Source organism: Atractosteus spatula, chromosome 12 (assembly GCF_055471065.1).
Source record: "Atractosteus spatula isolate fAtrSpa1 chromosome 12, fAtrSpa1.hap1, whole genome shotgun sequence".
Taxonomy (NCBI): Eukaryota; Metazoa; Chordata; class Actinopteri; order Semionotiformes; family Lepisosteidae; genus Atractosteus; species Atractosteus spatula.
In genome coordinates this window covers 15531343-15556402 of record NC_142717.1, presented here as the reverse complement: position 1 = coordinate 15556402, position 25060 = coordinate 15531343, and the positions used below count along the sequence as shown (strand labels likewise).

The 25060-nt window shown below is 36.3% G+C and overlaps 2 protein-coding genes across 3 annotated transcripts in view; one reads left to right on the top strand and one right to left on the bottom strand.

The window, feature by feature from the left end:
- The first annotated feature begins 1881 nt into the window (after nt 1-1881).
- Nucleotides 1882-12939, top strand: ccne2 (cyclin E2). The gene is made up of 12 exons (XM_088929456.1): nt 1882-1972; nt 2799-2835; nt 2946-3021; nt 3107-3166; nt 3991-4136; nt 4711-4846; nt 5391-5537; nt 6929-7024; nt 9764-9898; nt 10189-10300; nt 10894-11051; nt 12691-12939. Exons 2-12 carry the CDS (start codon nt 2822-2824, stop codon nt 12796-12798), a joined length of 1188 nt encoding a protein of 395 aa, XP_088785582.1. The 5' UTR covers nt 1882-1972; nt 2799-2821; the 3' UTR covers nt 12799-12939.
- Nucleotides 12940-13763: 824 nt separating this feature from the next.
- Nucleotides 13764-25060, bottom strand: part of ints8 (integrator complex subunit 8) — a 42915-nt gene continuing 31618 nt past the window's right edge. For both annotated transcript variants that reach the window (XM_088929454.1, XM_088929455.1), the window contains exons 20-28: nt 23524-23583; nt 23375-23436; nt 23112-23230; nt 22320-22423; nt 18759-18809; nt 18353-18426; nt 18202-18266; nt 17171-17214; nt 13764-13958 (exon numbers count right to left, since the gene is read on the bottom strand). In XM_088929454.1, coding sequence (XP_088785580.1) covers nt 13842-13958; nt 17171-17214; nt 18202-18266; nt 18353-18426; nt 18759-18809; nt 22320-22423; nt 23112-23230; nt 23375-23436; nt 23524-23583 — 696 coding nt within the window. In that variant the 3' untranslated portion in view covers nt 13764-13841. The remainder of the gene's footprint in view (nt 13959-17170; nt 17215-18201; nt 18267-18352; nt 18427-18758; nt 18810-22319; nt 22424-23111; nt 23231-23374; nt 23437-23523; nt 23584-25060) is intronic.

Below are 25060 nucleotides of genomic sequence, written 5' to 3'. Positions count from 1 at the left end.
AATGCCAAACCACCAAGGATTAAAATAAATATACTCACAGTATATGTTAAGATAATGGTACAGCAGAAAGTTATTTTGTGATCATGTTCGAGCATGACAACATTTGAGTTGAAGATTGCATAACCAATAGATGTTCTGTTCCACAAACTTTCATTGGACCTTGATTATCCTGGTCTGTGGTGTGAGGTGATTTTGGATTATTTCAGCACTATTTAGAACCCTTTAATACTGGATTAACTTCTTAACCATATATCCATATGACATATCTCCAGCACTTTCAGAAAAAAGGTGGAAGCACAAAAAACAGCCTAGAAACTTAGTTGGGCTTGCCAGACAACTGAATTGTGAAACCTTCACAGTGAAGCAGTGACATTTCTTTATGCAAAGTGTTAGAAGAGTATGGAGCTATATTGTAGCTAAATCCCTGGCTTCTTTCAAGAAATAGCTGGGTGAGATTCTTGGGTGACTTAACTACCACTGGGTTAAATGGGTTAGATGGCCTCTTCTCTTTTGTAACCATACTTTTTTTTCTATTTGAAACACCTGCAAACCGATCAGAAGGGCAACACATTCCTATGGACAATGACAATGCACATTGGGCGGTGTGTTGGATATTTTATTTCTGTTGGAATGCCTGTCTAGTGTGTCCATCAGGATGTGTTCTCCAGATTCTCATTTATGTGTATCAAAGTTCATTGCTCCGCAGTGCAAAATTGACATGAAAATGGCGTCTGCTCATTTGCAACCTTCCTTATGTTCTTATATTCTTTATTCAGAAATCGGTAAAACTCGAATTACAACTAAATAAGCTGATGGATATAAAGAGATACAGTACTTAATACTTTGAAGCTAACCTGCCTGGCTAAGGAATTTGCGCTGTCATAACTCCGCTCATTTATGAGCAATGAATCAGGGAAGCTGCTGTAAGGGTGCTAGAAATGTTTGTATAGAGTTATGGGCAGCCAGGAAGTATTTATACATAGGAGAGCAGAAATGCAAGATTAGAATTAAACTTTTGTCTAAACTTCTGTTCACCAGCACCATTTGTTGCCTATAATATTGATCTGGTATTATAATATTTTTCATTCGGTGTTGCGCAGATCTATACCTTGAAATTCACTATCAACGACCTGCTTCATCAATTTGTCTAGGCCACCGAACAACTAGCCGTTTTCTTTTACTTGCAGCTTTGCAACAACAGAAATATTGGCCGCTACTATCATAAGTCATCTTGTATGCAACGCCAGTACATGAAAACAAAAGAAATGTAATAAGAAAAGCCGACGATAAAGTTGCCTCCTCTCATACAGCTGACTTGGCGCTAAACCACGTGCAAGCCTCTGTTTACATTTTGAGAAGTGTGCACGTTGTGCGCTCTAGCCTAGCTTCTATTGGTTACAATCCGGCTGAGCACCGCCTAGTGGGTGGGTCTGATGGTTAATTGCCAAAAGAGAACATCGAGAAATTAAAAATACTATCCAGATTATTTTTTTTTAAATAAATGAATAAAAGCATATTAAAAGCAAATCGGTAACGCTTGAATGTAGCAAAACACTCTTATCTACAAATATTTTCCACCCGCTCCCCCGTTTTTAGGGAGGAGTTATGCTGTATTGTGCTGTATTGCTTACTAACGTTTCATTTTTTAAATCTGATAACTATTACGGGAAGCAAAAATAAATACAGAACATTTTAATATCTACATCGCGTAACTTCTTTACATTTTGTATAGGTTAACATACGTTACATGCAACATTATCCAGGGGTACACATGCGCACTAGCCGGGAATGTTGGTAGATATAAGACTTGGCGCCGGCGCCAGCTGATGAGTTCACTTCATTTTCTGGTAAGGCTTGCCGCTTAAGGTTTGCTGTATGATCGTTGATATGTTTTTCTTAAAAAATAATTGCTTACTTTTGCATGATTTTGATTATTATTAATACAGGAAAACGGGCAGTTAAAAAACATAAAGTAAGCTAATTGTAGACGTTTTATGCAATTTGATGAAGGTATCTTAGTTATAATGTACAGTAACAAAATTATTGATTTCTACGCCGTGAAAGCCTTTACTCAAACACGTCTTAAATATGAAATGCTTACAATTATTGTGATGTTTAGGTTGCTGTTTTTTGGGAGGGGATTCCCATCACTTGTATTTTGTGAGCTATTTTGCTACTTTTTGGAGGGACGTGGCGAAATGAAACTACTGATGACCCGCATCAGCAAAACGTAAAATAACTTTTACGTTATTGCTTACTTTATATTGTAATTGCTATAACTTAGTTTAACAGAATAACAAAATCTGCTATATGTTTGTAGACATGGACGTGTACCTTTTGTGTGTTTTTGACGCCGGGAGGGAAGGTAGTAACGTGACTAAAGGTCCAGTCGTATTCCTACCCGCTTAGAGAAATTGGCGCGGAGCTGACTTTAACAAAATGTGAAAAATATCAATTGAGATTATTTTCCTGGTATTTTGGGGATTTGTGATGCTTTAAGGGTTGAATATTGAAAAGGGCTTAGTGATTATTGTTGAATATTCACACGAATAAGGCAATTTTATTCCAAGTGTCTGGAGCTCTTTTACAGAATCGTCACTTGCTTTACCGCCGCGACGGCCTACGTGTGCATTGTATGATAGAATTTTTATGAGACATCCTCTCGTGAAGTTACTTTAAAATGTTTATAAACTCAGCGGAAAGTTTGTTTAGGGAGACACTTTGTTGCTAAACGTGCTATATTGCACATGTTGTTTGTTATAATAATGTAATTTCTTTCTTTCCCTTACTGGTGCCAGAAGCAAGATTTGTAACTACAAGGATGTCAAGGCGCAGGTAAAATTACAATATTGTTAACGGTTACGTATGTTCTATTCTTATGAATACGTTTGTTAAAATAGTTCTTAAAACATACTAAACTTTAGATTTACCTTCTTAATTTGCAGTGGCCGCTTACAATCTAGAAACGAAAACATCACAAGTCCGCCTATTGCCAAGGTTACAAGAAAAAGAAAACCGGAGGTTAGTGCCCGCAGTATCGAATTAAAATATTTAATACATTTAACATTCAGGCGTGTGTAAGTGTACATCTTCTGTGTTTTAAAAGGAATGCAACAAAAAGAAATCGGAACAAGCTACGATCAAAAGGCAAAGTTATGCGATACAGGTAAGGAAATTGTTCATTGTGCTTGTGAGGTATTCCCTATGACTTGTGAGGTTTACTTATCGACAGCGTCAATATAGAAATATGTATTTTTGTAGCATCTATAAGGAGATAAAATGCTGTCTTACAAATAGGTAAACGGAACAAATGCAGGGTGTTTGCTTGTTTTCCTAACATTGAACAATGGGGGGGAAATAAACAATTTTCGAATATTAAATGCAGGTTTGCGGTCAACAGCGGTAGTTCTTGGAGGCCACAGAGCATCTGACAGTGTGTTACTGAGTAATTGTGTCAAGACGCCGCTGTTGCTGTATGCGCCTTGGCTCTGTATCTATCAGAGCTACTCCAGTTTGGGCCCTCCCATTACAGCCCAGTTTACCCGCCTAATCCTAATCGCATTCTTTGTTGCTGCATTTATTATTACATTGAAATAGCACTGTATTACATATGCAGAGTTTATTTTTTTGAATATTTAAAAAATCGACTAAGTACTGTATATTGTTGGACTGTTTTTCCTGCCAAATTATTTTATTATATTTTTGAATTTCGACTTGCAAGGTAATTGTGTTCATTTGCCACCATTAACAAAGCTCATGGAAAATAAAATGAAGGGATGTTATTTTAAGATTATGGGTAAATTTCACGTTTAACTCCATGAAGACCTAAATGACTGCTGATTTATAATTAATGTGCATGTGTCTCGGGCACCTTTTTGGAAAGGTTTATTTAGCATATCAGGAAGCTCAGCATGTTTACCAACTTTATATACGTGTCTGTGTTCACTGCTGCTTGCTGTTCAGTGTTTACTGAAAAGTTCTCTTTTGCAGAATCGATGGGCACCAGGAGAGATCAGTCCTTGCACCTTTATTGAAACGCCACACAAGGAATTGGAGGCCACTCAGGACCTGTCTAGTTTCAAGCAGTTCCGATTCAAAAATCTTTTCATAAAACCTTCACCTTTGCCATGTCTCAGGTAGATTACATTTTTTGGGCTTTTCATTGTGTTGTTGAAGTTTCCTGAGGATGTGAATGTAGCCATTCTGTTTTTTTTAGTGATGGTGATGATAAGTTTTTTTAATTCACTGCACTTTAACAAGACAAAGAATTGCCCCAACTCTTTGTGTAAGGTTCCTATCCCATGTCCTGTTTGGTGTTTTTATTGATTTGTTTGTACTTAGAAATTTTAAACTTACTTCAGAACTCACCTGCTACCACATACATTAAAAACAAATATGAAATCACAGCATCCATCCAAATTTATTATTTGTCCTAATTTTTAACATGGAGTTAATTACTTGGCTTGTTAAAATGTGATTAAAAACAAATACCGCATATGTTGCTTTATGTGTATCTATGCTAACTTGCTTAAAAGGTATAGATCATATTTGAATATGCATGTCACTCATATGGTAGAGCGCAGTAACCTTGTCAAGTTCTAGGCTATGTAGAACTATTATTTCAAATGTTTGTAGACCCTTTTACTTCTACATGCTTATTATTACCGTGTTCATATGATAAGTGATGAAGTTGAGGGTTTTGATTGACAGCTGGGGGAGTTCAGAGGATGTGTGGATTAAGATGTTGAACAAGGAGCTGAAATACGTCCATGACAAGAGCTTCCTGCATCAGCACCCAAGACTGCAGCCAAAGATGAGGGCCATTCTGCTGGACTGGCTTTTGGAGGTGCGCAATGAGCAGCCTGTTTGAGCGACCAAGTGTTACAGTAACCACTCTAACTCATTTTGGGCAGAAGTATGCAATTGTGGTTGTTTCTCCGAAATTTAGTTTGGCAAGTTGTGAATCTGAATCTGAATTCCACAGCTTTTGTGTTTTGAGTAGTGCACTTCATTTAAAGTTTATGCTCCCATAAAAACAATAAAAATTCCATTATAAATCTCAGCTGTCAATGTAAGTGAGAATTTGTTCTCAATTCATTAAGTAAAGCATTCAACAAATTTCCACATCAGTGATATTTTTGTTATTGTTCATACACAACATCAGTGAGATGCAGACTAAACAAAAGGCCTTTTCTTAGTCTATGAAAACGGTAGAGTGAAGATAACTCAGTACAGCCACATTGTACTATAGACTGCAGTACATTTCTTATTTCTGTCCCTCCTGTACATTATTATTATTATTTTCAGTTCTATCAAAATGTTAACTTACAATGCTTGCAGTTTTTATATTGAATTCATTATTCAACTTATCTTTTACAAAATGTTTCCAGGTAAGCGAAGTTTACACTCTGCATCGAGAAACGTTCTACTTGGCGCAAGACTTTTTCGACAGGTTCATGCTGACACAAGAGAACATCAACAAGAACAGGCTGCAGCTTATCGGCATTACCTCCCTCTTCATTGCCTCCAAAATAGAGGTAATCTTCTCTTTTTTTTGTAGTAGAGGTTTTTCTCCTTCATCAAGGAGAGCAGATTAATTGGCTTTTGGGAAAATTGGCCTGGGTGTGAGTATGTCCCAAATTGACACAAGAGGTACATATTGCCATAAAGGCATCAACGTCTTGTGTATACACATTGGTTTTATGGTTTGGTGCTTAATAGTGGTCTTAGGCCAACATATTGTTCCTGATCATGAAGACAAGACAAGACGAGACAAGACACTAGGTGGAGATTGATATACTAGTATGGAGTTTGAAGTTTGATAGTGTGTGCTTCTTTACAGTATAGAAAACAGTAGCTGCTCATGTTTTATTAATGGCTCCTTCACTGTACAAAGCTGGTTTTAAGTGTTAGTTGGTAGTTAATGGTACATCAGCCATATGTCTGGTATCACTCACTGCATGCAATGTATTGCATTTTTTTCCACAATTTCTTCCTCAGATTTTGGAAATCATTTGTATATGTCTTTCATAGCATAACCCATACAGCTTTTTTTCTGTAATTTTGATACAATCCCTGTTATTTTATGTGAAGGGATGTAGATTGTTGTTGGGCCTGTACAGTGTGCTCTCTGCATAGCTTACAGTTCTTTCTGCATTTAAATCTTGAATAATCATATTTTTAAAATGGTTTATATAACTGCACACTATACATTAACATAAACCATCATGAACTATTGCTAAAACACATTACAGGATTTTCAAATAACTTTTTTAATCAAGAATGTACATTTGATATGAACTCCATGAAGCAAAAGTATTACTGCTGCATCAAATATTGGAAAACAGTGTTAAAAAATTGCTTAAAGTCCTATAACAAGGTAACAACCTAGAGTAAAAATATAAGGCTGAAAAGCGGTGCTTAAGAACAGGTTTTAAGCATCTTTTTAAAAATAAAGGTGTGATTCTTTGCCATCCCACAAGTATTAAATAAAAAGTGAATTTGGTCTCATTTTTAAAAAAGAAAAACGACAACTTTCAAATATTGGTAACCTGAATATAAATACAATAGTCAATAAGGTATGTACGCATGGCTAGATACATTCAAGTATTCACTTGCACTCCCACTTAATATTTTAATGTTGGAAAAATCGTACATTTTTATTAAAATAACTGTGAGAACCAAAATAACTTGATTTAATTATTGTAGGTCTAGAAGAGAACCTTAGAAAAGTTCAAAATAACCCAGCTTTAGACTTAACATTAGCAAGGAATGTGCACTAATTAAGAGTTTTCATCATCTAGTTTTTTCTGTACTTGATGGTGTGAATTATTGTCTTTCTGCTCTGTTTTTAGGGTACATCTCCTTTTCAGCCACTCCCGTCACCTTTTGTCATCTTACAATGTGTTTGTCTTGTGTTTTGTTTTAGGAAATCTATCCTCCCAAGCTGCATGAGTTTGCATATGTCACAGATGGTGCCTGTTTGGAGGATGAAATCGTAGACATGGAACTGATCATGTTAAAGGTGACTACTAATATATTTGTTGGAATGAAAAACTTTAAATACTGATAGAACATGTTTTGCATGCAACATTGAATAGGAGTCATCCATCGTAAAGTGGTCTGCTTTGTCCGTTTTATTGATTCCACCTCCTGCATTTTTAAGTTTTTAAGACTACACAGTTAAACATTTTTTAAAATTATATCAGAATATATACAAAAATATTGCAGTTATAGTGTGTAATCATTTTTTTTACATTTAATCATGTCATGACAAAATCAGATCATGCCTGATTTAAGTGAAGACCAAACTATTAGAAAAAAAGTTTTAGGTACTGGTGCTTACATGTAAGTGTCTTATGTGGTTCTGCAAAATATCTTTCCAAAAATATGTACAGTTTTATTTAAATAATTTAAAAATTTGCATTGATCATTCTAAAACACTAACGACTTGGACTGTGATGCCAGTGATTTTTTTTAAAAAAATTCTTTCAGCACATTTATTTTGAAAGAATTTGCAAGATAATTAGCCTGATGATCGAGCAGATCATGAGCTCTGATGATGGTAGTTACTAACCTCAATATGAGAATCCTATGAGCAATTACATGTGCATGTAAAGAGCCACAAAGAACTCATTTAATTAATTCAACTAATTAGTTAAGGTACCATTTGTTGTATCAATCCAATAGAACAGTGCTGGTTACATTGAAGTACTCATAGTGGACATAGTATAGTGGGCATTTGAAACATATACTTTTGTTCCAGTAATGCAGAATTGCAGATATTTTTATACAACTGTAACACTTTCCGCTCCCATCAAGGGGAAAAATAATTTCATGTGGTATCTTGTAATTATGATTATACATATTATGTATAATATGGTGCAATGACAGCACCAACCACTCAGCTTGAACTTTGGGTTTGGTGTTAATGACCATGTTCAGCACTGCAGAATGTGCATTTAACTGGAGTTTATTCATAATGAAATGTTACAATTTGTAACTAATGTAAACACAATTATAACTGTTGCATTTTAATGACATAATTGTCTCGTACTTAAGAGATAACGTGAATTTTCCTTGATTGCAGCAATGCTCTTTCGTATTTAATTAGAATGACGGGGGTGTACAAATGTTCTCTGAACATCCTGCACAAGACTTTGTATAGTGGTAATTCTAACTTGTATACGCTTTTTGCTGTGTAAAAATATTTTTTACACTTCACAGTGATACTTCACTTTCTTCTTTATGCAAAAAAAAAACTCTGTGGTGGTCATCTACATAAATTGTACCCATATGTTTTTATCTATTCTTACAAAATATAGAGAATTACAGAAATAATCAAGTGTGATAATCGGATATTTATTTTAACAATCATAACCCCCAAATTGTAAAAACTATGCCAGGAACATACCTGAGTGGTTGGTATAATTAGAGGCACTTCTTTGTTTTCCAGTACAGCTTTGGTGAAAAGAGTAATAAATCAGGTGCACCAATTTAAACACATATTAATCGTGACAAGGACACTAAACAACACACAACATAAACATACAGCAAACAATATACAAGTTACTCTATTTACAAACAAGTTATCTTGGAGGCCAATGTCCTGACCACCCTAAAAAAAGACAGCTACCAAGTATATGACACAGTACACATGCCAAAAAGACAGATGAACCTGCCTTCTCCACTAAACAGAATACAACCTAGAGTTAAATATAAATCCAGACACAAAATGAATGGGAACCTATCTCCTTGTTCTAACAATGCATCCACTAACCCATGGTCTGGATAGGCCATTTTTAACTTTATTCTTTTTACAGGAAATCTAAAAACAACACAATTGCAAGCTCTCTTATAAGGTTCAAATACTTAACTCGAATCTGATCTTAAAGGTTGATGGGAACAAGAACCTCCCGTTTGTATATGTATAACTCAGTATACATTTCACTTCCTTTCTTGTTTTGAAGAGAAATGCTCATGTTGACACTAGATAGGTGTTTGACACTAACACTAACTAATTTAGATCCAAATGTTTTAGCTTTATGGATGTGTGTGGACAAATTAATGAAGTACATTGTTTCTGTCTGACAGATTGACTAAATTTGACTACACTTAATATTGACTGCTCTTTTACTTTGCAATGTACCTTGAGTTGCTGTGATCTTGTTTTTAAAGAATATAATTGATATAAAAAGAAATGTTTCTTCTCATGTTGTTGTACAACAACAAAATAGTAGAAACCTAGTTATTAAAGTAGAAAGTACTAATAAAGAATTATTTAGAATTATGGTATTTGTATTTTTATTACTAATATTAATATTAAAGTAGAAAGTACTACTGGAGCCATTGATTAAATTCTTAATGTTCATAATGTGTATTTATCTCTATCATGATGATCATCATCTAGTAACACCCACATTGTGTCTAAAGATCTTGGAAACCCTACAGTGGACATAAAGATCAAAAGTATGAACTGGTAGAGGATTTGGTTAATTGTAAAAACATGGCAAGTTAGTGGACAAGGTAGTACAAAAGTCATGTTAAACCGCAACAAAGTCCTGTTGTTTTATTGTGTTCCAAATAGGGATAAAGGCTCTGAGCTTAAGTATTTTTAAAATTAAAATGGATCCTTGAAGCAGTTCCAGCTTATACAAAAAATACGTTTTATTACATTCATACAGAGCATAGCTGTGCCATATACAGTGTATATATATATATAAACTACTGAATGACAACTTAATTTTCTTATTTTTTTTGTCAGGCACTCAACTGGAATCTCTGTCCTGAGACTGTCATCTCATGGCTGAAACTGTATATGCAGGTGGAATCTTTGACAGATGATCCTAATGTTTTACTACCTCAGTTTTCTCAGGAGACTTTCATACAGATCACACAGGTAATTATATCAGTCATTACATTACCAATTAACCTGTAGAAACAGTCTCTACATTTATAAAATACAAATGATCATTTTGAGGAAGTACACCAACTGATGTGTTATGTATATTGCATTTAATGGGAATGTACATAACGTATGTTAATTTAATTTTACATTAGTTTAAATTGAAGTTACATTATGCTAGTTTCAATGATACTTAATTGTGTATTTTTAAGAAAAAATCAGCAGTTTTGCCTTTTTTCATTAGTTTTTTTAATGTGTTAATTTTCTTAATTTTCTTTCTTTAGCTTTTAGATTTGTGTATACTTGATATCAATTCTTTGGACTACCAGTATGGGATATTGGCAGCAGCTGCATTTTACCACTATACTTCATTTGAAGTAGTTCAAAAAGTGTCGGGTATGTTTTTTTTGTTATTTTAGTGCTATTTTTTAATCAATATTTCTTGACTTTCATTAATGCATTAATGCAAATTTTTAATTGTCAGTTACATATATTCTGAATTTAACTAAATTATGTATTGTAGGTTAGCTAACATTAAGCTTTGTGAGCTCTAACACAATGCGATAAGCGGAACAGTACTGTAAATACAAAGGTGAATAATAACATCTAAATTTGTCAGGAGATGATCAGAGAAAGCATTTCTCATGTTATTAGGTCTGGTTTTTCCACAGGAGTTTAGAGGACAGTGTTGGATTCTGTTGATGAAAACACTTAATTATTTGGGGGAAAGTGTCGAAAGTAAATATCACTTTCTTAGAACCTCAGGTCTGATTGCTTCAGCCTGTGGACCAAAAAGAATTCATGCCAAGTGAAGTCTTGGCAGGAATTGTAATTGCTACAACTCAAACTACAGAATAATGCATTTTAATTCCCTTATCTAGTTTTTCTTAGAATACAAGGATTGGCCTGGCCAAAATAAACAAAAGAAGGCCATTTGGTCTTCCGGTCAGAATCGCAGTTTGCTTAGAAAATGCTTTTGTATTTTTAAGGCTTAACGTGGAACAGTATTTCAAGCTGTGTGAATTGGATGGCTCCCTTTGCGATGACTGTCAGAGAGGGTCCCCCAGCACAACTGAAAGGTTTCAGAAAGGTCTCTGCAGAGGACAGGCACAACATCCAGACACACAGAGATTACCTAGCTATGTTGGTAAGTATTGGCCATATTGGTAAATGAGATTTGTTAAGGCTTCGAATGCCAAGAACGTTCTGAAGGCCCTTGACTTATTTGGCTAAACTGGAAATTGGAAGTTTTCACAGCTAAACCTATTGCCCTGAAAATTAATTAAAAAGTCAATCAAAATTGGGGATCAGACATGAGTATATTTAAAAGTCATATTATTAAGGTAGTTGGCAACTTAAAAGCAAGTGTTTTTATAGTTTTTCATTAAACAAACAGCCCCATTACTAGTAAGTGCTACAAAATTAAAATTATAATAGGGCAAGCATAAAAACATTTGGGCATTATTTATACAATTGTATTACTTAAGGTCAAAAGGGCACAACATGCCCATGACTGATTGCCCGTCAATCTGATTGTCCCTCACGTGCCTGATTGATCCTCTTATTTAGGGCACAATTCCCCAATACACCAACATCAAACATCAAGCTCTATAGAGCAGTCAGATTGCTGGCTCTGCGTTACCTCTCGACCGCAAGCTTTATTAATTTTAGCATTGAACATTGATCTAGAGGTGACTTTTTCTCTCAAGGCTCTGCACTTGCATTCCGTCCTGTGTGCTCACTGCAGCGCCTTCAGTGTAATTCTGTACTTCATTCTGTTTATTCTGCGGTGTATTTTGCATTGTAGCTAATTGCTACAATTCGAACTACAGAATGCAGATTAAGGACTATCTTGTTCTTAGAATAAGAACTTCTTAGCGAAAACAGAATGTTTCTTGTGGGTTGCAGTTGACCTGATCTATGGAGCCGAGAGTGTTCTTTGGTAGCTCTTATTAGTGTATTGTAGAAAAATGGCCATTGAATGAAAATACTGTTTGATTTAAGGTTTTGTTTATGTGTATATTTAAGGAAACCAGAAGCAATGGGCATTATGAACCGCTGCATCACACTGCAAGTAGGGGTGCCAAGTCCTGGAGTCTTGCTTCCTCTATACATAATCATTTCAGTTTAGAACTGAACGTACCAAGTGACTTTTGTTGAACCAGTTTGACACATTTTTCCAGCTATAAAGGTTTGCATATTTAGAGGTCTATAAAACCTGCTGAAAACAGACACTGAAAGACCCAGGACTGGACCAGTTAGCACCGTAGAATGTCATCAATAGGGCTTGTGCTGGCTCTCATACAAAAACTATTGAGTAACACAGTAAATGTGATAAAACATTTACTGTGTTAATGGGCGGAGCGGTGGCTCTGTGGCTAAGGATCTGCGCCTGTGGCTGCAAGGTTGCCGGTTCAAATCCTGCAGCCGGCAGAGGAATCCTACTCTGTTGGGCTCCTGAGCAAGGCCCTTAACCCCAGCTGCTCCAGGGGCGCTGTACTGTGGCTGACCCTGCGCTCTGACCCCAAGCTTCTCTCCCTGTCTGTGTGTCTCATGGAGAGCAAGCTGGGGTATGCGAAAAGACTAATTCCTAATGCAAGAAATTGTATATGGCTAATAAAGTGATCTTATCTTATCTTATCTTAAAACAGGATGATAATGAGAGCTACTGTAAGCATGCTATTTAATTAAATCTACTATTGTTTTTGAAGCAAGATGATTAGGGCAGAGATATGATGTAATGGTTAACAGGAAATATGTATATACAAATGTTTTACTCTTTTCAGAATGTAGCTCACCAAAAGCTGCAAGAGAATCTAGGACGATTATCACCAGTGTCAGTGGGAGGAATCCTGACTCCACCAAAGAGCACAGAAAAGCCAGCTACATACTAAATAAGGAGCTCTCAAGGGAATAACGAGGATTTGTCAAATTTGTGATTGTTAATAAAGAAAATCCCAGAACACTTTTATTTAAAAAGAAACATATTCTGTTGAGGTTGTATACAATACTTCATGGATTTATTGTGAATTTTAATGTATTTATGCTGTACTGAAAATCAGACTGGGTTGACGTGTGAAATTCTTTACCAAAACTACATCAATGGTAAATATATGGTCTTTTTTTGTAACAAAAGATCATAAGTAGGTACGTAATTGTGGGTTAGCGTTGCATTAACTTGGTGCAGTATTTCTCGAGCTTTTAAAGGAATATTTAAAGTAGTATGATAAGTACATCTTAACTGTGAAAGTGCATTTAGGATTCTTATATGTTGAGGTTAACTGTCATGATGAGATTAATTCACTTCCTTGTACAGGGATATATAGTACATTGATGCTGTAACTATTCTTTGTACACCAGCCACACTCATGCAATTTTTAGCTGAACATTCTTGTGCAGAAATGTAATTCCTGGAAGACTTGATTTTTGTAAAAAATGTGCAAGACTGTTAAGGGTATTTATCTTTTTTGTTATTATAAATGTTATTAGTCCTACATCCAGTGTTAATCTATATTAACAACTAAATAACTTTTTTTAACTTAATATCATTGCCACTAGCACATATTTAATGGAAAGTACAGGTATAGGTTTGGGTTTGATACCTGTATCTCGTCAACCCTTGCCTACAGCGATAATGTGATGGGCATGGAATTTTGCCCTCTAAACTTAAAGTATTTTCATTACATCAACAACCCTCTCAGGACTTCTAGTTTATGACTTGGTTTAGCTGCACTATAAATTGTTACTTGTTTCAAGGCTAGCAAAATTAGTCATGTTGACCTACTACACATGTTATAAGAAATGCTAATTCACTTGACTGTAAATATGTATACATGTACATAAAACAATGACAGAATTGTACGTTTTAATGTTTATTTTCTAATGTGTAATAAAATATGTATACAGTAGCTTTTTTTCTGTACTCATTACATGCTCTCTAAAAATATAACTTTGCCATAGCCTGAAGAAACTTCTTTTTCCTTTTCTGGGCAGCAAGCTGCAGCACTTCCTCAGGGTTACTGGCATTCAGCTCAGTCTGTCCAATCGCTTTTATCTGAAAACAAAAAGGCTGTATCACTACACACTGGCATATTTTTTCCAAAGACAATTCAGTTTATTCAATTAATAAAGGGCAAGATTTATTATAAAGTTGTACATCAACTTAAAAACGTCTGAAAGTAAATAATCCAAAAACATTTTTTTTACTACCACTTTCAAGTTTGAATTATTCCTTCATTAACTTTGTTACATTTTTAATGCTTCTGCATAAATGTCCAGTCTGAGCAGTAACTGATATAAAGCAACTTTTTGTTCTATTTAATTTAAATTAGAATTGCAATTTTATTTACAATTTTCATTATTTGCTCATAGTAACAGTATCCATTCCCCCAAGCCCCCGGACAGACTGAGAAAGTAATTGGGAGGCATGAACTATCAAATCATTATAAAGGGTGCAGTGTTGCAGAGATGAGCAAGATAATGCAGCTGACAATCTCCAGTTGTTTAATGCCACAAAGTGAAACCAAATCAAAAATGTTTGCATTTTGCATGTTTTCAATTGAATAAATGTACCTGATTTTTATTGAATTCCTTTGAAAAATAAGAATTTATGATCAACTCTAGTGGTGGGTACAGTAAAATTAACAATTGCAGCCACTTTAGCAACAACAGGGCAAATTTGACCTTGATCCACCTGTTTACTCTAATAAGTCATGGTCGCCTTCCTAAATTCACACTTCACCAAAAGTTGAGTGCTTCTGAAGTCTCTCCAGTACCTCACCAAGAGTGTGTCTGTATCATGTTATATGACACTTGTTTGTGTCAGAGAATAAAACAGTGCCTTTCAATACGATTAATCTTATTACTGTTAACTAAAGTAATAGTTCCAGCTATTACTGTTCCAGCTAAATGAGACAAAAAGTCAAATCAGTCAGGATCTCAAAGTTTAATAAGCAAGCACACTGGTCTAAGATATTTTGCATAAAAATGACTGTCAATGAAACAGACCTTGAATTTAGATTGGATGTCACAGAAGATGTAGGAACTGTAGAGTTTTTATCATTTCACTGAGACAAGGGTTGAACAGAAGTTAAACACATACTTATGTGTTAACACAAATTCATTACAGCAGAGCAAGGTAACTTTACACTCAATAATAAATAAAGTTACAATACGGTCATGCAGACAGTTCTGAAATTCTTCAAGCAAAATTAGCTGTTTAAGTTTGTCAGAATTAGCTACTTTCCAAGCAGTACACGGGCACTAAGCCTGGGGATGGCAAGGCTTTTATATCAGCCCCCACATCCACCTGAGCAACATCCGCATCCCCAGCTTTTGCATCAGGGGGAGGTAAAAGCTATATCTCTGCTTACTTACTCAGCAAGGTAGACTTTCTCTCTTCCGTCCTAGCATACTGGAAAACCAAGAGACTAAAGAAACCTGCTATCACAATATCTGCCTTGCAACATTTCTCAAACTGCCCCAAAGTGTGGCGCAGAGTAAAATCCTGTAAAATCAATGCCCTGATGGACACACCACCAATTATCCCTACACAGCACCTGTAATACAAAGGACCACTAAAAACTAAACAAGCCCAAGTGCATGAGCACAACAAGGTATGTTACATCCCTACTATGGTTACGTCTAGGGGAGTACAAAGTGTATGTGCAAGAATAGTTATTACAGAAGTTTTAAAAACTTGCAAGATAAAGATCACAGTAATACACTGTTACATTAAAACAAAACTATATGGGCACTACACAAGGTGGGGGGCACTGGGAGGCACCTAAAATATGTACTACACTAGGGCACACACTAACTCTCTTCCTGGAAGAAAAAAAATACTTGCCCAACTCTACAACATTATCTGGACAACCAACAAGATCCTAACAGTCTCAGCACACACAATCCAACAGCTAGACTTCTAGTAAGGTGAAAAATAAAGCGCTATAGGGAAACAAAAGACTACTTTTAATGGCACAAACCAGCACAAATGGAACACAAACAAATTTAGGGGGTCATTGTAATGTTTTGTAGAGGGGCAAACTTCATGCAGATAATTCCCAACTGGATACAATTTAATATTGCCTCGTGAAACTGAAAATCCAGACTTTTGTTAACATATTTAACAAATATTTACCAAAGTTATCCTACTTATTGCTTACTGAATCTTTACACCCTCAAAATAACCAAAAGAAAACACCTACTGGGTACACCGTGATCTCACATGCAGGTGTAAAATACAGTAGGGTTAATAACATTGTAAAATATATCAGATTTGTTTTAAAATTTGTATCTGCTGTAAGTGTTAATACAATGGTACATATAATTGCAATTCTATTGCCTAATATTGCGAGTCATACACGTATTGTCAGCTTGGTGACGTTACAGTGATCAAGTCAATGAACTCCAGTATGATCAGTATACCGGATAAATATACTGTATATACAGTAAATATGAGCCGTGGTAGCTCAGATGGCAAGGGCGTCTAGCTCCTGACTGGAACGTCCCGGGTTCAATCCCAGATAGGGGCAAGCGATGTAGCTTGCTCTAATTCCTTTCAGACGGCTCCCAGGTCCACTCAGCCTGCTTTCCATATGAGTACCGAGGGTTAATCCTTCCGGGGGTAATAGGCTGGCCTATTGGTAAGAAAAATGGTGGCCCTTGTCCCCCATTCCCCATGGGCCTTTATGGCCTGAATAGGGACATACCTACCTACAGTAAATACAGTATGATACTGTATGGCTTTAAAGTACAGTATGTGTGAAATATATTTTTCATAATCAAAATCTAAAGTAAAATTTTTTCCTGATTACCTGTTGCTGAAATTATTTGTTGTCTTAACTAAAATTAAGACAAAATATATGATGCAAACCTGAAAAAAGCACATTGCGTTCACAACAAGTTGTTATAATAAACTTTTTATATATCTGGTAGAGTAATTTTGCTTTGTTAAACAGTGCTACTTTATTTTTTATATTCATTTATATATGTAATATACAGTATAAAATTAAGAAAAGTCTAAACAGTATTAATTTCAAGTAGGTAGCTGCGTCAGCATGCGTAGGCTGCAAAGGAACAGGTAAAGATTGAATCCATGTTGAAAAGAGAAGAACAGAAACACAACGTTTCAGCTGTGGAGCCTTCTTCACCTGAATGGTGAAGCCTCATTTGTAACCTGAAATGGCCTCGTTTGTATCCTTTTTATGTGTTAACAGTCACATATATTACACAGAAAGGATCAGATCCCGATGATTTTCTACTTACAGCTATTTGTCTTTTTTCATTCTCTCCTCTTTTATGATGAATGTCTTGATCTATGGTCAAGGAAGAACTATAGCACTTATTAAAATAACTTGCAAAGGCAGAAAAAATAGGGACCAAGTCACCTACAGGACACTGAATTTCAAACCATGAATCCTATCAGACTTTATTGACAACTTGACAAAGAAAAGTTCTACAGATAATGTAAATGTTAAAGTGCTAATGTTTCATTATTTTAAAAATTGAGAATTGCCAATTATTTTTATATACCACCCTATTTGAAATAGCTAATTGAGTGGTTTCATATCTTGGCTTTCTGTTTATAAATTCTATGACTGCAAAGGGGGTAGAAGAGGATGTGTAAACAGCATACTCCATCCCAACTTTGAGCCACTCTTCTAACACGGGCACACAGTCTCATACTGGAAGTTCAGTGCCAACAGAATCACATTCCTGCAAAAATGCAGTCAATACTTTTGTACTGCCACTTTGGGAATCCCCATCATGGTTAGCTTAGTGACAAGACCAATGCCTGAAACCATGATTACAGAGCTCAACCTTTAATAACTGAGCCATACCAGAGGCATTGTGTTGCCATGATGGGGTTTTTCACCTCTGAATGAAATAAGGTCAGAGTTCAAAACGTTCAATGCTTGTAAGAGATACTGAAGCTTCTCACAGATCATGTTTAATAAAAATGGAGGAGTTTTAGAACTTTGAGAAAGGAGAGACTTGAATAGCATGTTCTCATTACAAAAGCCTTTTGCTTTGAAGCTGTCAACATTCGGATGAAACTAATATTAAAACAAAAAACAGCTTTTATTTATTCAAATACTAGAATAAAATAGTACAAATTAAACATAAAAGTTTGTATTTTAACTACATTAACACTAACATACGTCACTCAGAATGACTTCATATTCACAACTCTATACACATTGGAAGAAAGGTATATATACCCCTCATCAAAAAACACTGTCTTACAAAGGTAACCTTTTCTCCTGCTCCTGCTGTGCTGGGCACACAAAGGATACAAGTCAAATATTCAAGGATTGTCATATCCCAGATGTAGTCATAAAAGGAGTCCATAGCATCATGGCTAGAAGAAAGCAGAATTGCAGAAGATTAATTTTGCCCTCCAAAACGCAAACTGCCTGTGCCAAAACAATTCTGAGAATACTGTACCTGCTCTGCTCCTGCAAGGCTTTAAAAGCAGTCATATAATCCACTTCTCTGAGGAACTGGCAAAGTACTGCAACCTTAAAAAAAGGATACAATTTTTTAGATGAAAAACAATTTGTATCTGTATTTCATGCAAACCTCCAGAATATGAAAGGAACCCACCATAAGACTTCCAATGCATGGGTTATGCTAAAACAATCTACAGCAATAATGCCCCTCTCCTTACTTTTAGACGTAGAATTTAAACTTGCTGATTTTAGAAAATGAATACTCATTTTTTATCTTTTTACATTACATAAATATCTAGTTTTGATATTTATAAGTTTATCTCCATATAAAGCACTAAGTGTTTTTGCAAAGAATGTTTTTTAAGCTTGAGTGTCAGGATGACTGGGAGTGTGGTTCATACCTGAGTGTGACAGTTTAGCAGAGAACAGCACTTAATCATTCTCTTCAGGACCTGCAAAGAAACAGAGGTCCTTTTCAGTACACTCCAATATTGCTGGACATCAATTTGCACTTAACATAATTTGGGTATTTTGATCTATTGATCTTAGCTATTCTAAATACCTACATTTGCATGCATTAATTAGTTAGTTATTTATTTCTTGGTGGAATAATTAAACATTATTAGATAGAAAGATAATACTTTATTAATCCCGTAGGGAAATTGATGTGTTACAGCAGTCCAGCCCAAGACAAGCAAAAACAGACATCAGAATAGTTATAAAACAAAAGACAACAAAATAAATAAAAATAAATAAATAAAAAATACATAGGTGTGTGTGCAAAATGTGATGATCATAGTCACTGTAAAAACAATAGAATATGTGCAAAATGTGCATAGGTTTATACAGACGGATTATCCAAAAAGTACAATGGAGCAAACATGCTGTCCATAGATGAGAAAATGAAGAGCTAACAGTCCTAGCCTAGGGCAGCGTTATACACCTTATTAAGCTGTGAAGAAAATGCTTCCCAAAAGTTTAATTATTACATTATGCAGGTTGGGCAGTATGGTGGCACAGTGGTTAACATTGCTGCCTCTCTGCACTGGGTCCCTGGGATCAATACCTGGGGTGCTATCTATGTGAAATTCGTATGTTCTCCCCGTGTTTGAGTGGGTGCTCCAGTTATCTCCCACTGTCCAGGGTGTATCCTGCTTTACACGTTACTTGTACACATAGGCTCTGGTACGCCTGTAACCCAGTATTGAATAAAGTGCTTAGACAATGGACTTATGGATTATGTAGGTCACTACTAATTGGCAATCAGCACTGAATAGTAGTGGTGCTTCACTTACTGTTTTGACTAAAACACTGCTGAGGGTGAGAATCGTTATTTTCTGACATTACTACATGAATGATGGTTGTGGTTGCAAGTTTTTCATACTTGTTTGTGATTAGGGAAATAAATGGGATGAAATTCCTAGAAAAAAAGTTTCAGGTTTTTGGGTGAAAATCATGAATTCTACTTTAAAGGAAGCAACATTACCTTTGCAGCAAATGCATGTGATGCAGCTCCACAATTGAAGAAATGTGGAGCTACATCGCATGTATGTACTGCAAAGGTACAAGTAAAGGTTAACTGCAAAGTACAAGAAATGTTTTGGCTATGTGTGACATCCGTATTCTCTAATATGTTTAGTCAGTATTCTTTATATATTACTCACAATGTTTATTACAAAATGTAGAATATATATTATGGTGTGACAGGGGCACAGTGGTTAGCACTGCTACCTCACAGGGCTGGGCTCAATTCCAGACCTGGTGTGCTATCTGCTTGGAGTTGTTCTGTTCACCGTGTTCGGGTTTCCTCCGGCTGATATGGTTACGTCCCACAGACATACTGGAAGGTTAATTGGCACAAGGGAAAACTGGCCCTAGTGTGAGCACGTTTTTAGTCTGTGTGTGCTCTGCAATGGACACGCATCAAGTCCAGGGTGTTTCATGGGCATGCCCACGCTTGAAATGCCCATTGCTTGTGTAGCGGTAAGGCTTATTAATAATACAGGGATTAAGCTTGCTGCTTCCTTGCCAGTCTCTCTCTCCCTCATCTCAGTGGTGCTGGACACAGAGGCCATTCCATGTGGTTCAGATTTAAGGTGTTTTTCTGTCTGATAAGAGTTTCCTGATAAGGAACAACTTCCAGGGCTGAGATTCTCCAGCCACCCTAATGAATGGTCATCTCTGGCGCCTTTCTGTATGGGAGATTCCAAGTGAGAGTCGCATCCCAAGGTGTTTACAACCCTAAGGACAGAGAGCATTGTTACTCATCCTCCACCTTGATCAGCCAATCAGGAACTGGTAGGGTAGGGTAACTCCACGTAGGTCTCAAATGCCCGCGAAACTTTCAACCAATGAACGACTGTAGTTCCTCCAGATAAAACAGGCAGCACAGGGCCCAGAAGGTGCCCCTCCAGGACATTCTCAGACTCAGCTCGGACAATCACATGACGGCCAGTGTGTCTGAGTGCCAGGACTTTACTTTGTTCGAAGAGTCAAGACCGGAGGTTGCCCGCGTGTAACCAAAGGATCCACCCGAGGTTAGCCCAGCAGCAAGCCTCGTGAACCGCCGGTAACCCACTGTGAATGCTCGCCTGATCAACGAGTGAACTACGGTCAGAACTGTCGACAGCTAAATCTCAGTATTCAGAACTAGCGCTATATCGGGAACGAAGCGGTCTTCTTCCCGTCTAAAGAGTGTAACTTGCTCGGACACTTTGTCACTTTGCTTGTGCACAAACTCTGCTAGTTCAGCCAGGACTAACTAGCCAGTCTTCAGAGAGGCACTGCCAGCTTGCTGCAGCAGAAATTTCTCCGTCCTCCCACTGCACTAGGACTGTCTGGCACCAGGGCCAGAGGAGGCCTATTGGATGCAGCAACAACCTGTTGCTGATCCTCTGTGTCCGCGGGAAATATGAATCCACATAAATTGGATGAGTATTCAACATTCTGCATTACAGCTCAATTGTTACCTCAACCCCAGTTGATATCAATTTAATTCCCATGAGTGATGTACTTGCTTTTGAGTATCTAGTGTAGAAGTTGTAATTAAAGCTCATTAACGAAATGGTATAAATGAATGGTATACTGAATGTATGTCTCTCTTGGCATTTGTAACTCTTTGTGATTGAATATATTATACCTTTTGTATTCTGCTAACCCTCACTATAAGATTTGTTATGTTTATATTCACATTTTATGTATTAATAAATGTATTCTCGTGTATTCGTATCCGTGTGTGTGCGTTGCTGAGTTGTTCCACAAGGTCGGTTTTCTAACAGCCATCGAAGAATCATTTTGTGATTTACTGCTACAATTAATAATTGTCCCAGCAAATGCACAAAACTCCTACACTTGCCAGGATAGGCCTGGTTTGCCTCGCAACCCTGCATAGTTAGAAAATGGATGGATATATTATATGCATCTCCCTTATCTTGTGTTCGATATGTAGGAAATGTGTGTGTGATTGTATGCAAACATGCACAAGACTTATGTTAAATATAAAATGGGATGAAATGTCTACGCACAAAAAAAGAAACAAATAAATGCCCAAAGCCCTTGGCAATACATTTCAGCATACTAGAGAAAAGTTAAGATAACACTTTTTCATCACAGTGCTTTAGAAACACTGTACTAAACAAAAAATGCCATGAAAGTTCTAAAAATTAAGTTTTATCACAATGTATATCCAATGGGCTAGAACAAATGCAGTCATAAATAGCCAATTATTTTTGTTATACTCAGCTGATGTGATGTGAAACTCCAAATGTGTGTTTTTGTATGCCCTGTATGTTTTGTACTTACCAGCTGAGCCACTTGCAACACCTTGATGCAAGAATTTATGTCCTCAATTGCATTCACACATGATGTCTGTTCCATTCCTTAGACTAAAAACTGCTAAAAAGGGAAGTGGCAGAGTGTCTCCATTGGTTATTTTAGACTGTCTGGGGAGATCCACGCTTTACCTGATCTGTATAGACATCAGGAGGGACCGTCTTGGTGAAGAAATCTGAACAAACTGCCCCTGCCTGGAGATAGTAGTGCAGAGCTGCAGAGTACTGGTTTGTCACTGGGGAACAAAAGGAGAACAAATTTAAAAGCTACACTACTAAACTGACACTGCAACTGGGGAATATTTTTTAATATATAAATGAATAAGCAAGATAATTCAACAAGGTGACAACTATAATCCTATTTTATTCTTCAGGAGACATTTTACTTCCTTATATAGTCTTCATTTTTGACTTTCTGGACCTAAGAACTATTCCCAGCCTTTGCAGTTTTAAATGTGCAAACAGGATTCCAACTCATAACTCATTTGTTCATATACAAACAGCAAACGCCAGGTGCCTGAGCAACTGATGTGCAAATAATGTTGAAAAATGTGTGCTATTGCTGAAAAAAGTGAAGAATGTTGCCTTTTTGATGGACTTGAAACTGACATCTGATAGCAAAGCAAATGGAGAAACAGAGGTGTTAACATTTATACTACTAGATGAACTTTGTACTTTGTCTCACCTTGGAAAACAATTCTGCTTATGCATAGAGAAACTGCAAGTATCCCAGCTGTAAGCAAGTTCAACTAGCATTTTCCCCAACAGGACTACAACAAAATACAGGACCCCCTTCACGAAACCAAGATGGGGAGGGAGTGGATGTATTGATATTTGAGCAGACTGTTTCCATTTCAAGGTGAGGATTCATACCCCTGTGATAATTGAATAATTAGACTTTTGTACAGTTAAATGAAAACTTACCAAAGTAAATGTCTGCCTGGGTGATTAGCCAGGAATGATTGTTGGGGTTCAGGGTCAGTGCATAGTTGACCAGCTCTTTCATGGTTACAGCAACAGTCTCCACATCCACTGACTGGAGGCTGGGAAGAATGTGTAGGACTCAGGTGAGACAACCCTGTAGTTCACTTCAACTCTTGTTTACACCCTTCAGAGAACATCTTGACTTCATATAAACTCAGTCTACATATTTTTAGAAAGCAGCAAAAAAAAAAACCTGTTCTTACTTTGGTAAGGATATCGGCCAAATAGATATGTGTTCTGCAGTTACTTCATTTACAATATCATCCTGCGAACAAAAGAAAAACTGATTAAAAATGGAGACCACAGCTTTTATGTTTGCATCACAAATGAAGCAGTGTGGGTGAACACTTACCCGTACGATGCTGTGAAGCCTCACAAACAGAGATATCAGTGTTGTCAACACCAGTGGTTCCTTGAAAAAAAAGGACAAAATACTCACCACTCATGAATTATTTGCATCTTAAACAAAGAAAACTTCAACTTCAAAATAAAGGTCCTGTACATACAGTTAGAAGTATGTCTAATTAAAATACAAGGTGTACCACAACTCAAATTCCAATAAATACCCAAATGGTCATGCATATATCATACATATAAAGAAGGATGTAATGCATAGATCTCTCCACTTCAGACACATCATACACAGCAGCATTACCCCACACAGTCTCTTCTGGTTTTTGCTCCAGGTGTTTAATCACAGGCTTACTGATTTCAGTTTTCTATCTGGAGCACTTTCATGTTTTCTTCCAAGTTCTTAAAATAATGAATGAGATTTGTAATTTGTATCAACCATATCCGATTCTTGAGTTTCAAAACTCCCCTACTTCTATTGTGTTGCCTAAAATGTAACCTATACAATTGATTGAGAAGGAAGAACTTTTGTTGGCCTTCATTGTGGGAATATTTTATATATTAAGATATACAACATTTCCATAATGGCTACCTATCCATCGTAAACTGATCACCTCTTTAGTATAAACTAAACAGTAAATATCCATTTAGACATGAATAACTGAAGACAGCAGGCAAGTTGAGAAGACTGTGACAATTCTCTACAATGAAGTTGTTAAAATACTGCAAACAAGAGGAAGACATTTGGTCATTTGCAAACAATAACATCTACATATATTTCAAATATGTAGACAATTGACGCATTTTTACATTTACATTATTTTTTCTAGAGAGTAACTTACATTAAACATTAAATATTAAATCACAAAAAAACAATGTGGTGCTACATTTTTCTCACAAAAATCGCATTACGTTGAACATTTTAATCAATTTGAGCAAATTAGATAATATTTCTCTTTTTGTGTAACAGAACCAAACAAAATGAAATGACCTAGTCATGTGGATACGTTGTCAGTTGACACCAATAATAATTTATTAAAATTATTATTGAATTCTAAAATGTGCAGAAAACATTTTGGGAAAAACAACTTTTCAATATTGAGAGGATATGGAGTTATTAAGTTAATCAATCAGAGAACAGGTCATTCTTGTTAATTCTTCTATCTTATTCTTCAGATAATTGGCTTCTTCACGTTCCTTTCCACTGATAGCTGATGTGTGGTGAGCATACTGGTGCAGTATGGCTGCCGTCGCATTATCTACAGTAGGTGGGGCAGCACAGTGGTTGTGAAGGGGAGTCTTACCTGTAAAGTGCTTTGAGTGGAGTGTCCAAAAAAGCACTATATAAGTGTAAGGAATTATTGTTAATTATAATAACATTTGGTGCTGGAAGTATTTCTCATTTTTACAGCTTTTGAAAATAATCCATAAAACAAATCTACAGTAGGTGGCCCAGTTCTTCCACTGCTCGCAAAAACACCTCCAAGAAATCCATGGTTATGCTTTCTTGGGTCCTGCAGGTCCACACAGCCTTGGTT

Excerpts from the sequence above, each read along its gene's own strand:
- ccne2 (XM_088929456.1), top strand. Across the intron at positions 3,022-3,106 it reads CAAGAAAAAGAAAACCGGAG|GAATGCAACAAAAAGAAATC; the intron begins GTTAGTGCCCGC and ends GTGTTTTAAAAG. Across the intron at positions 11,052-12,690 it reads GAGATTACCTAGCTATGTTG|AATGTAGCTCACCAAAAGCT; the intron begins GTAAGTATTGGC and ends TACTCTTTTCAG.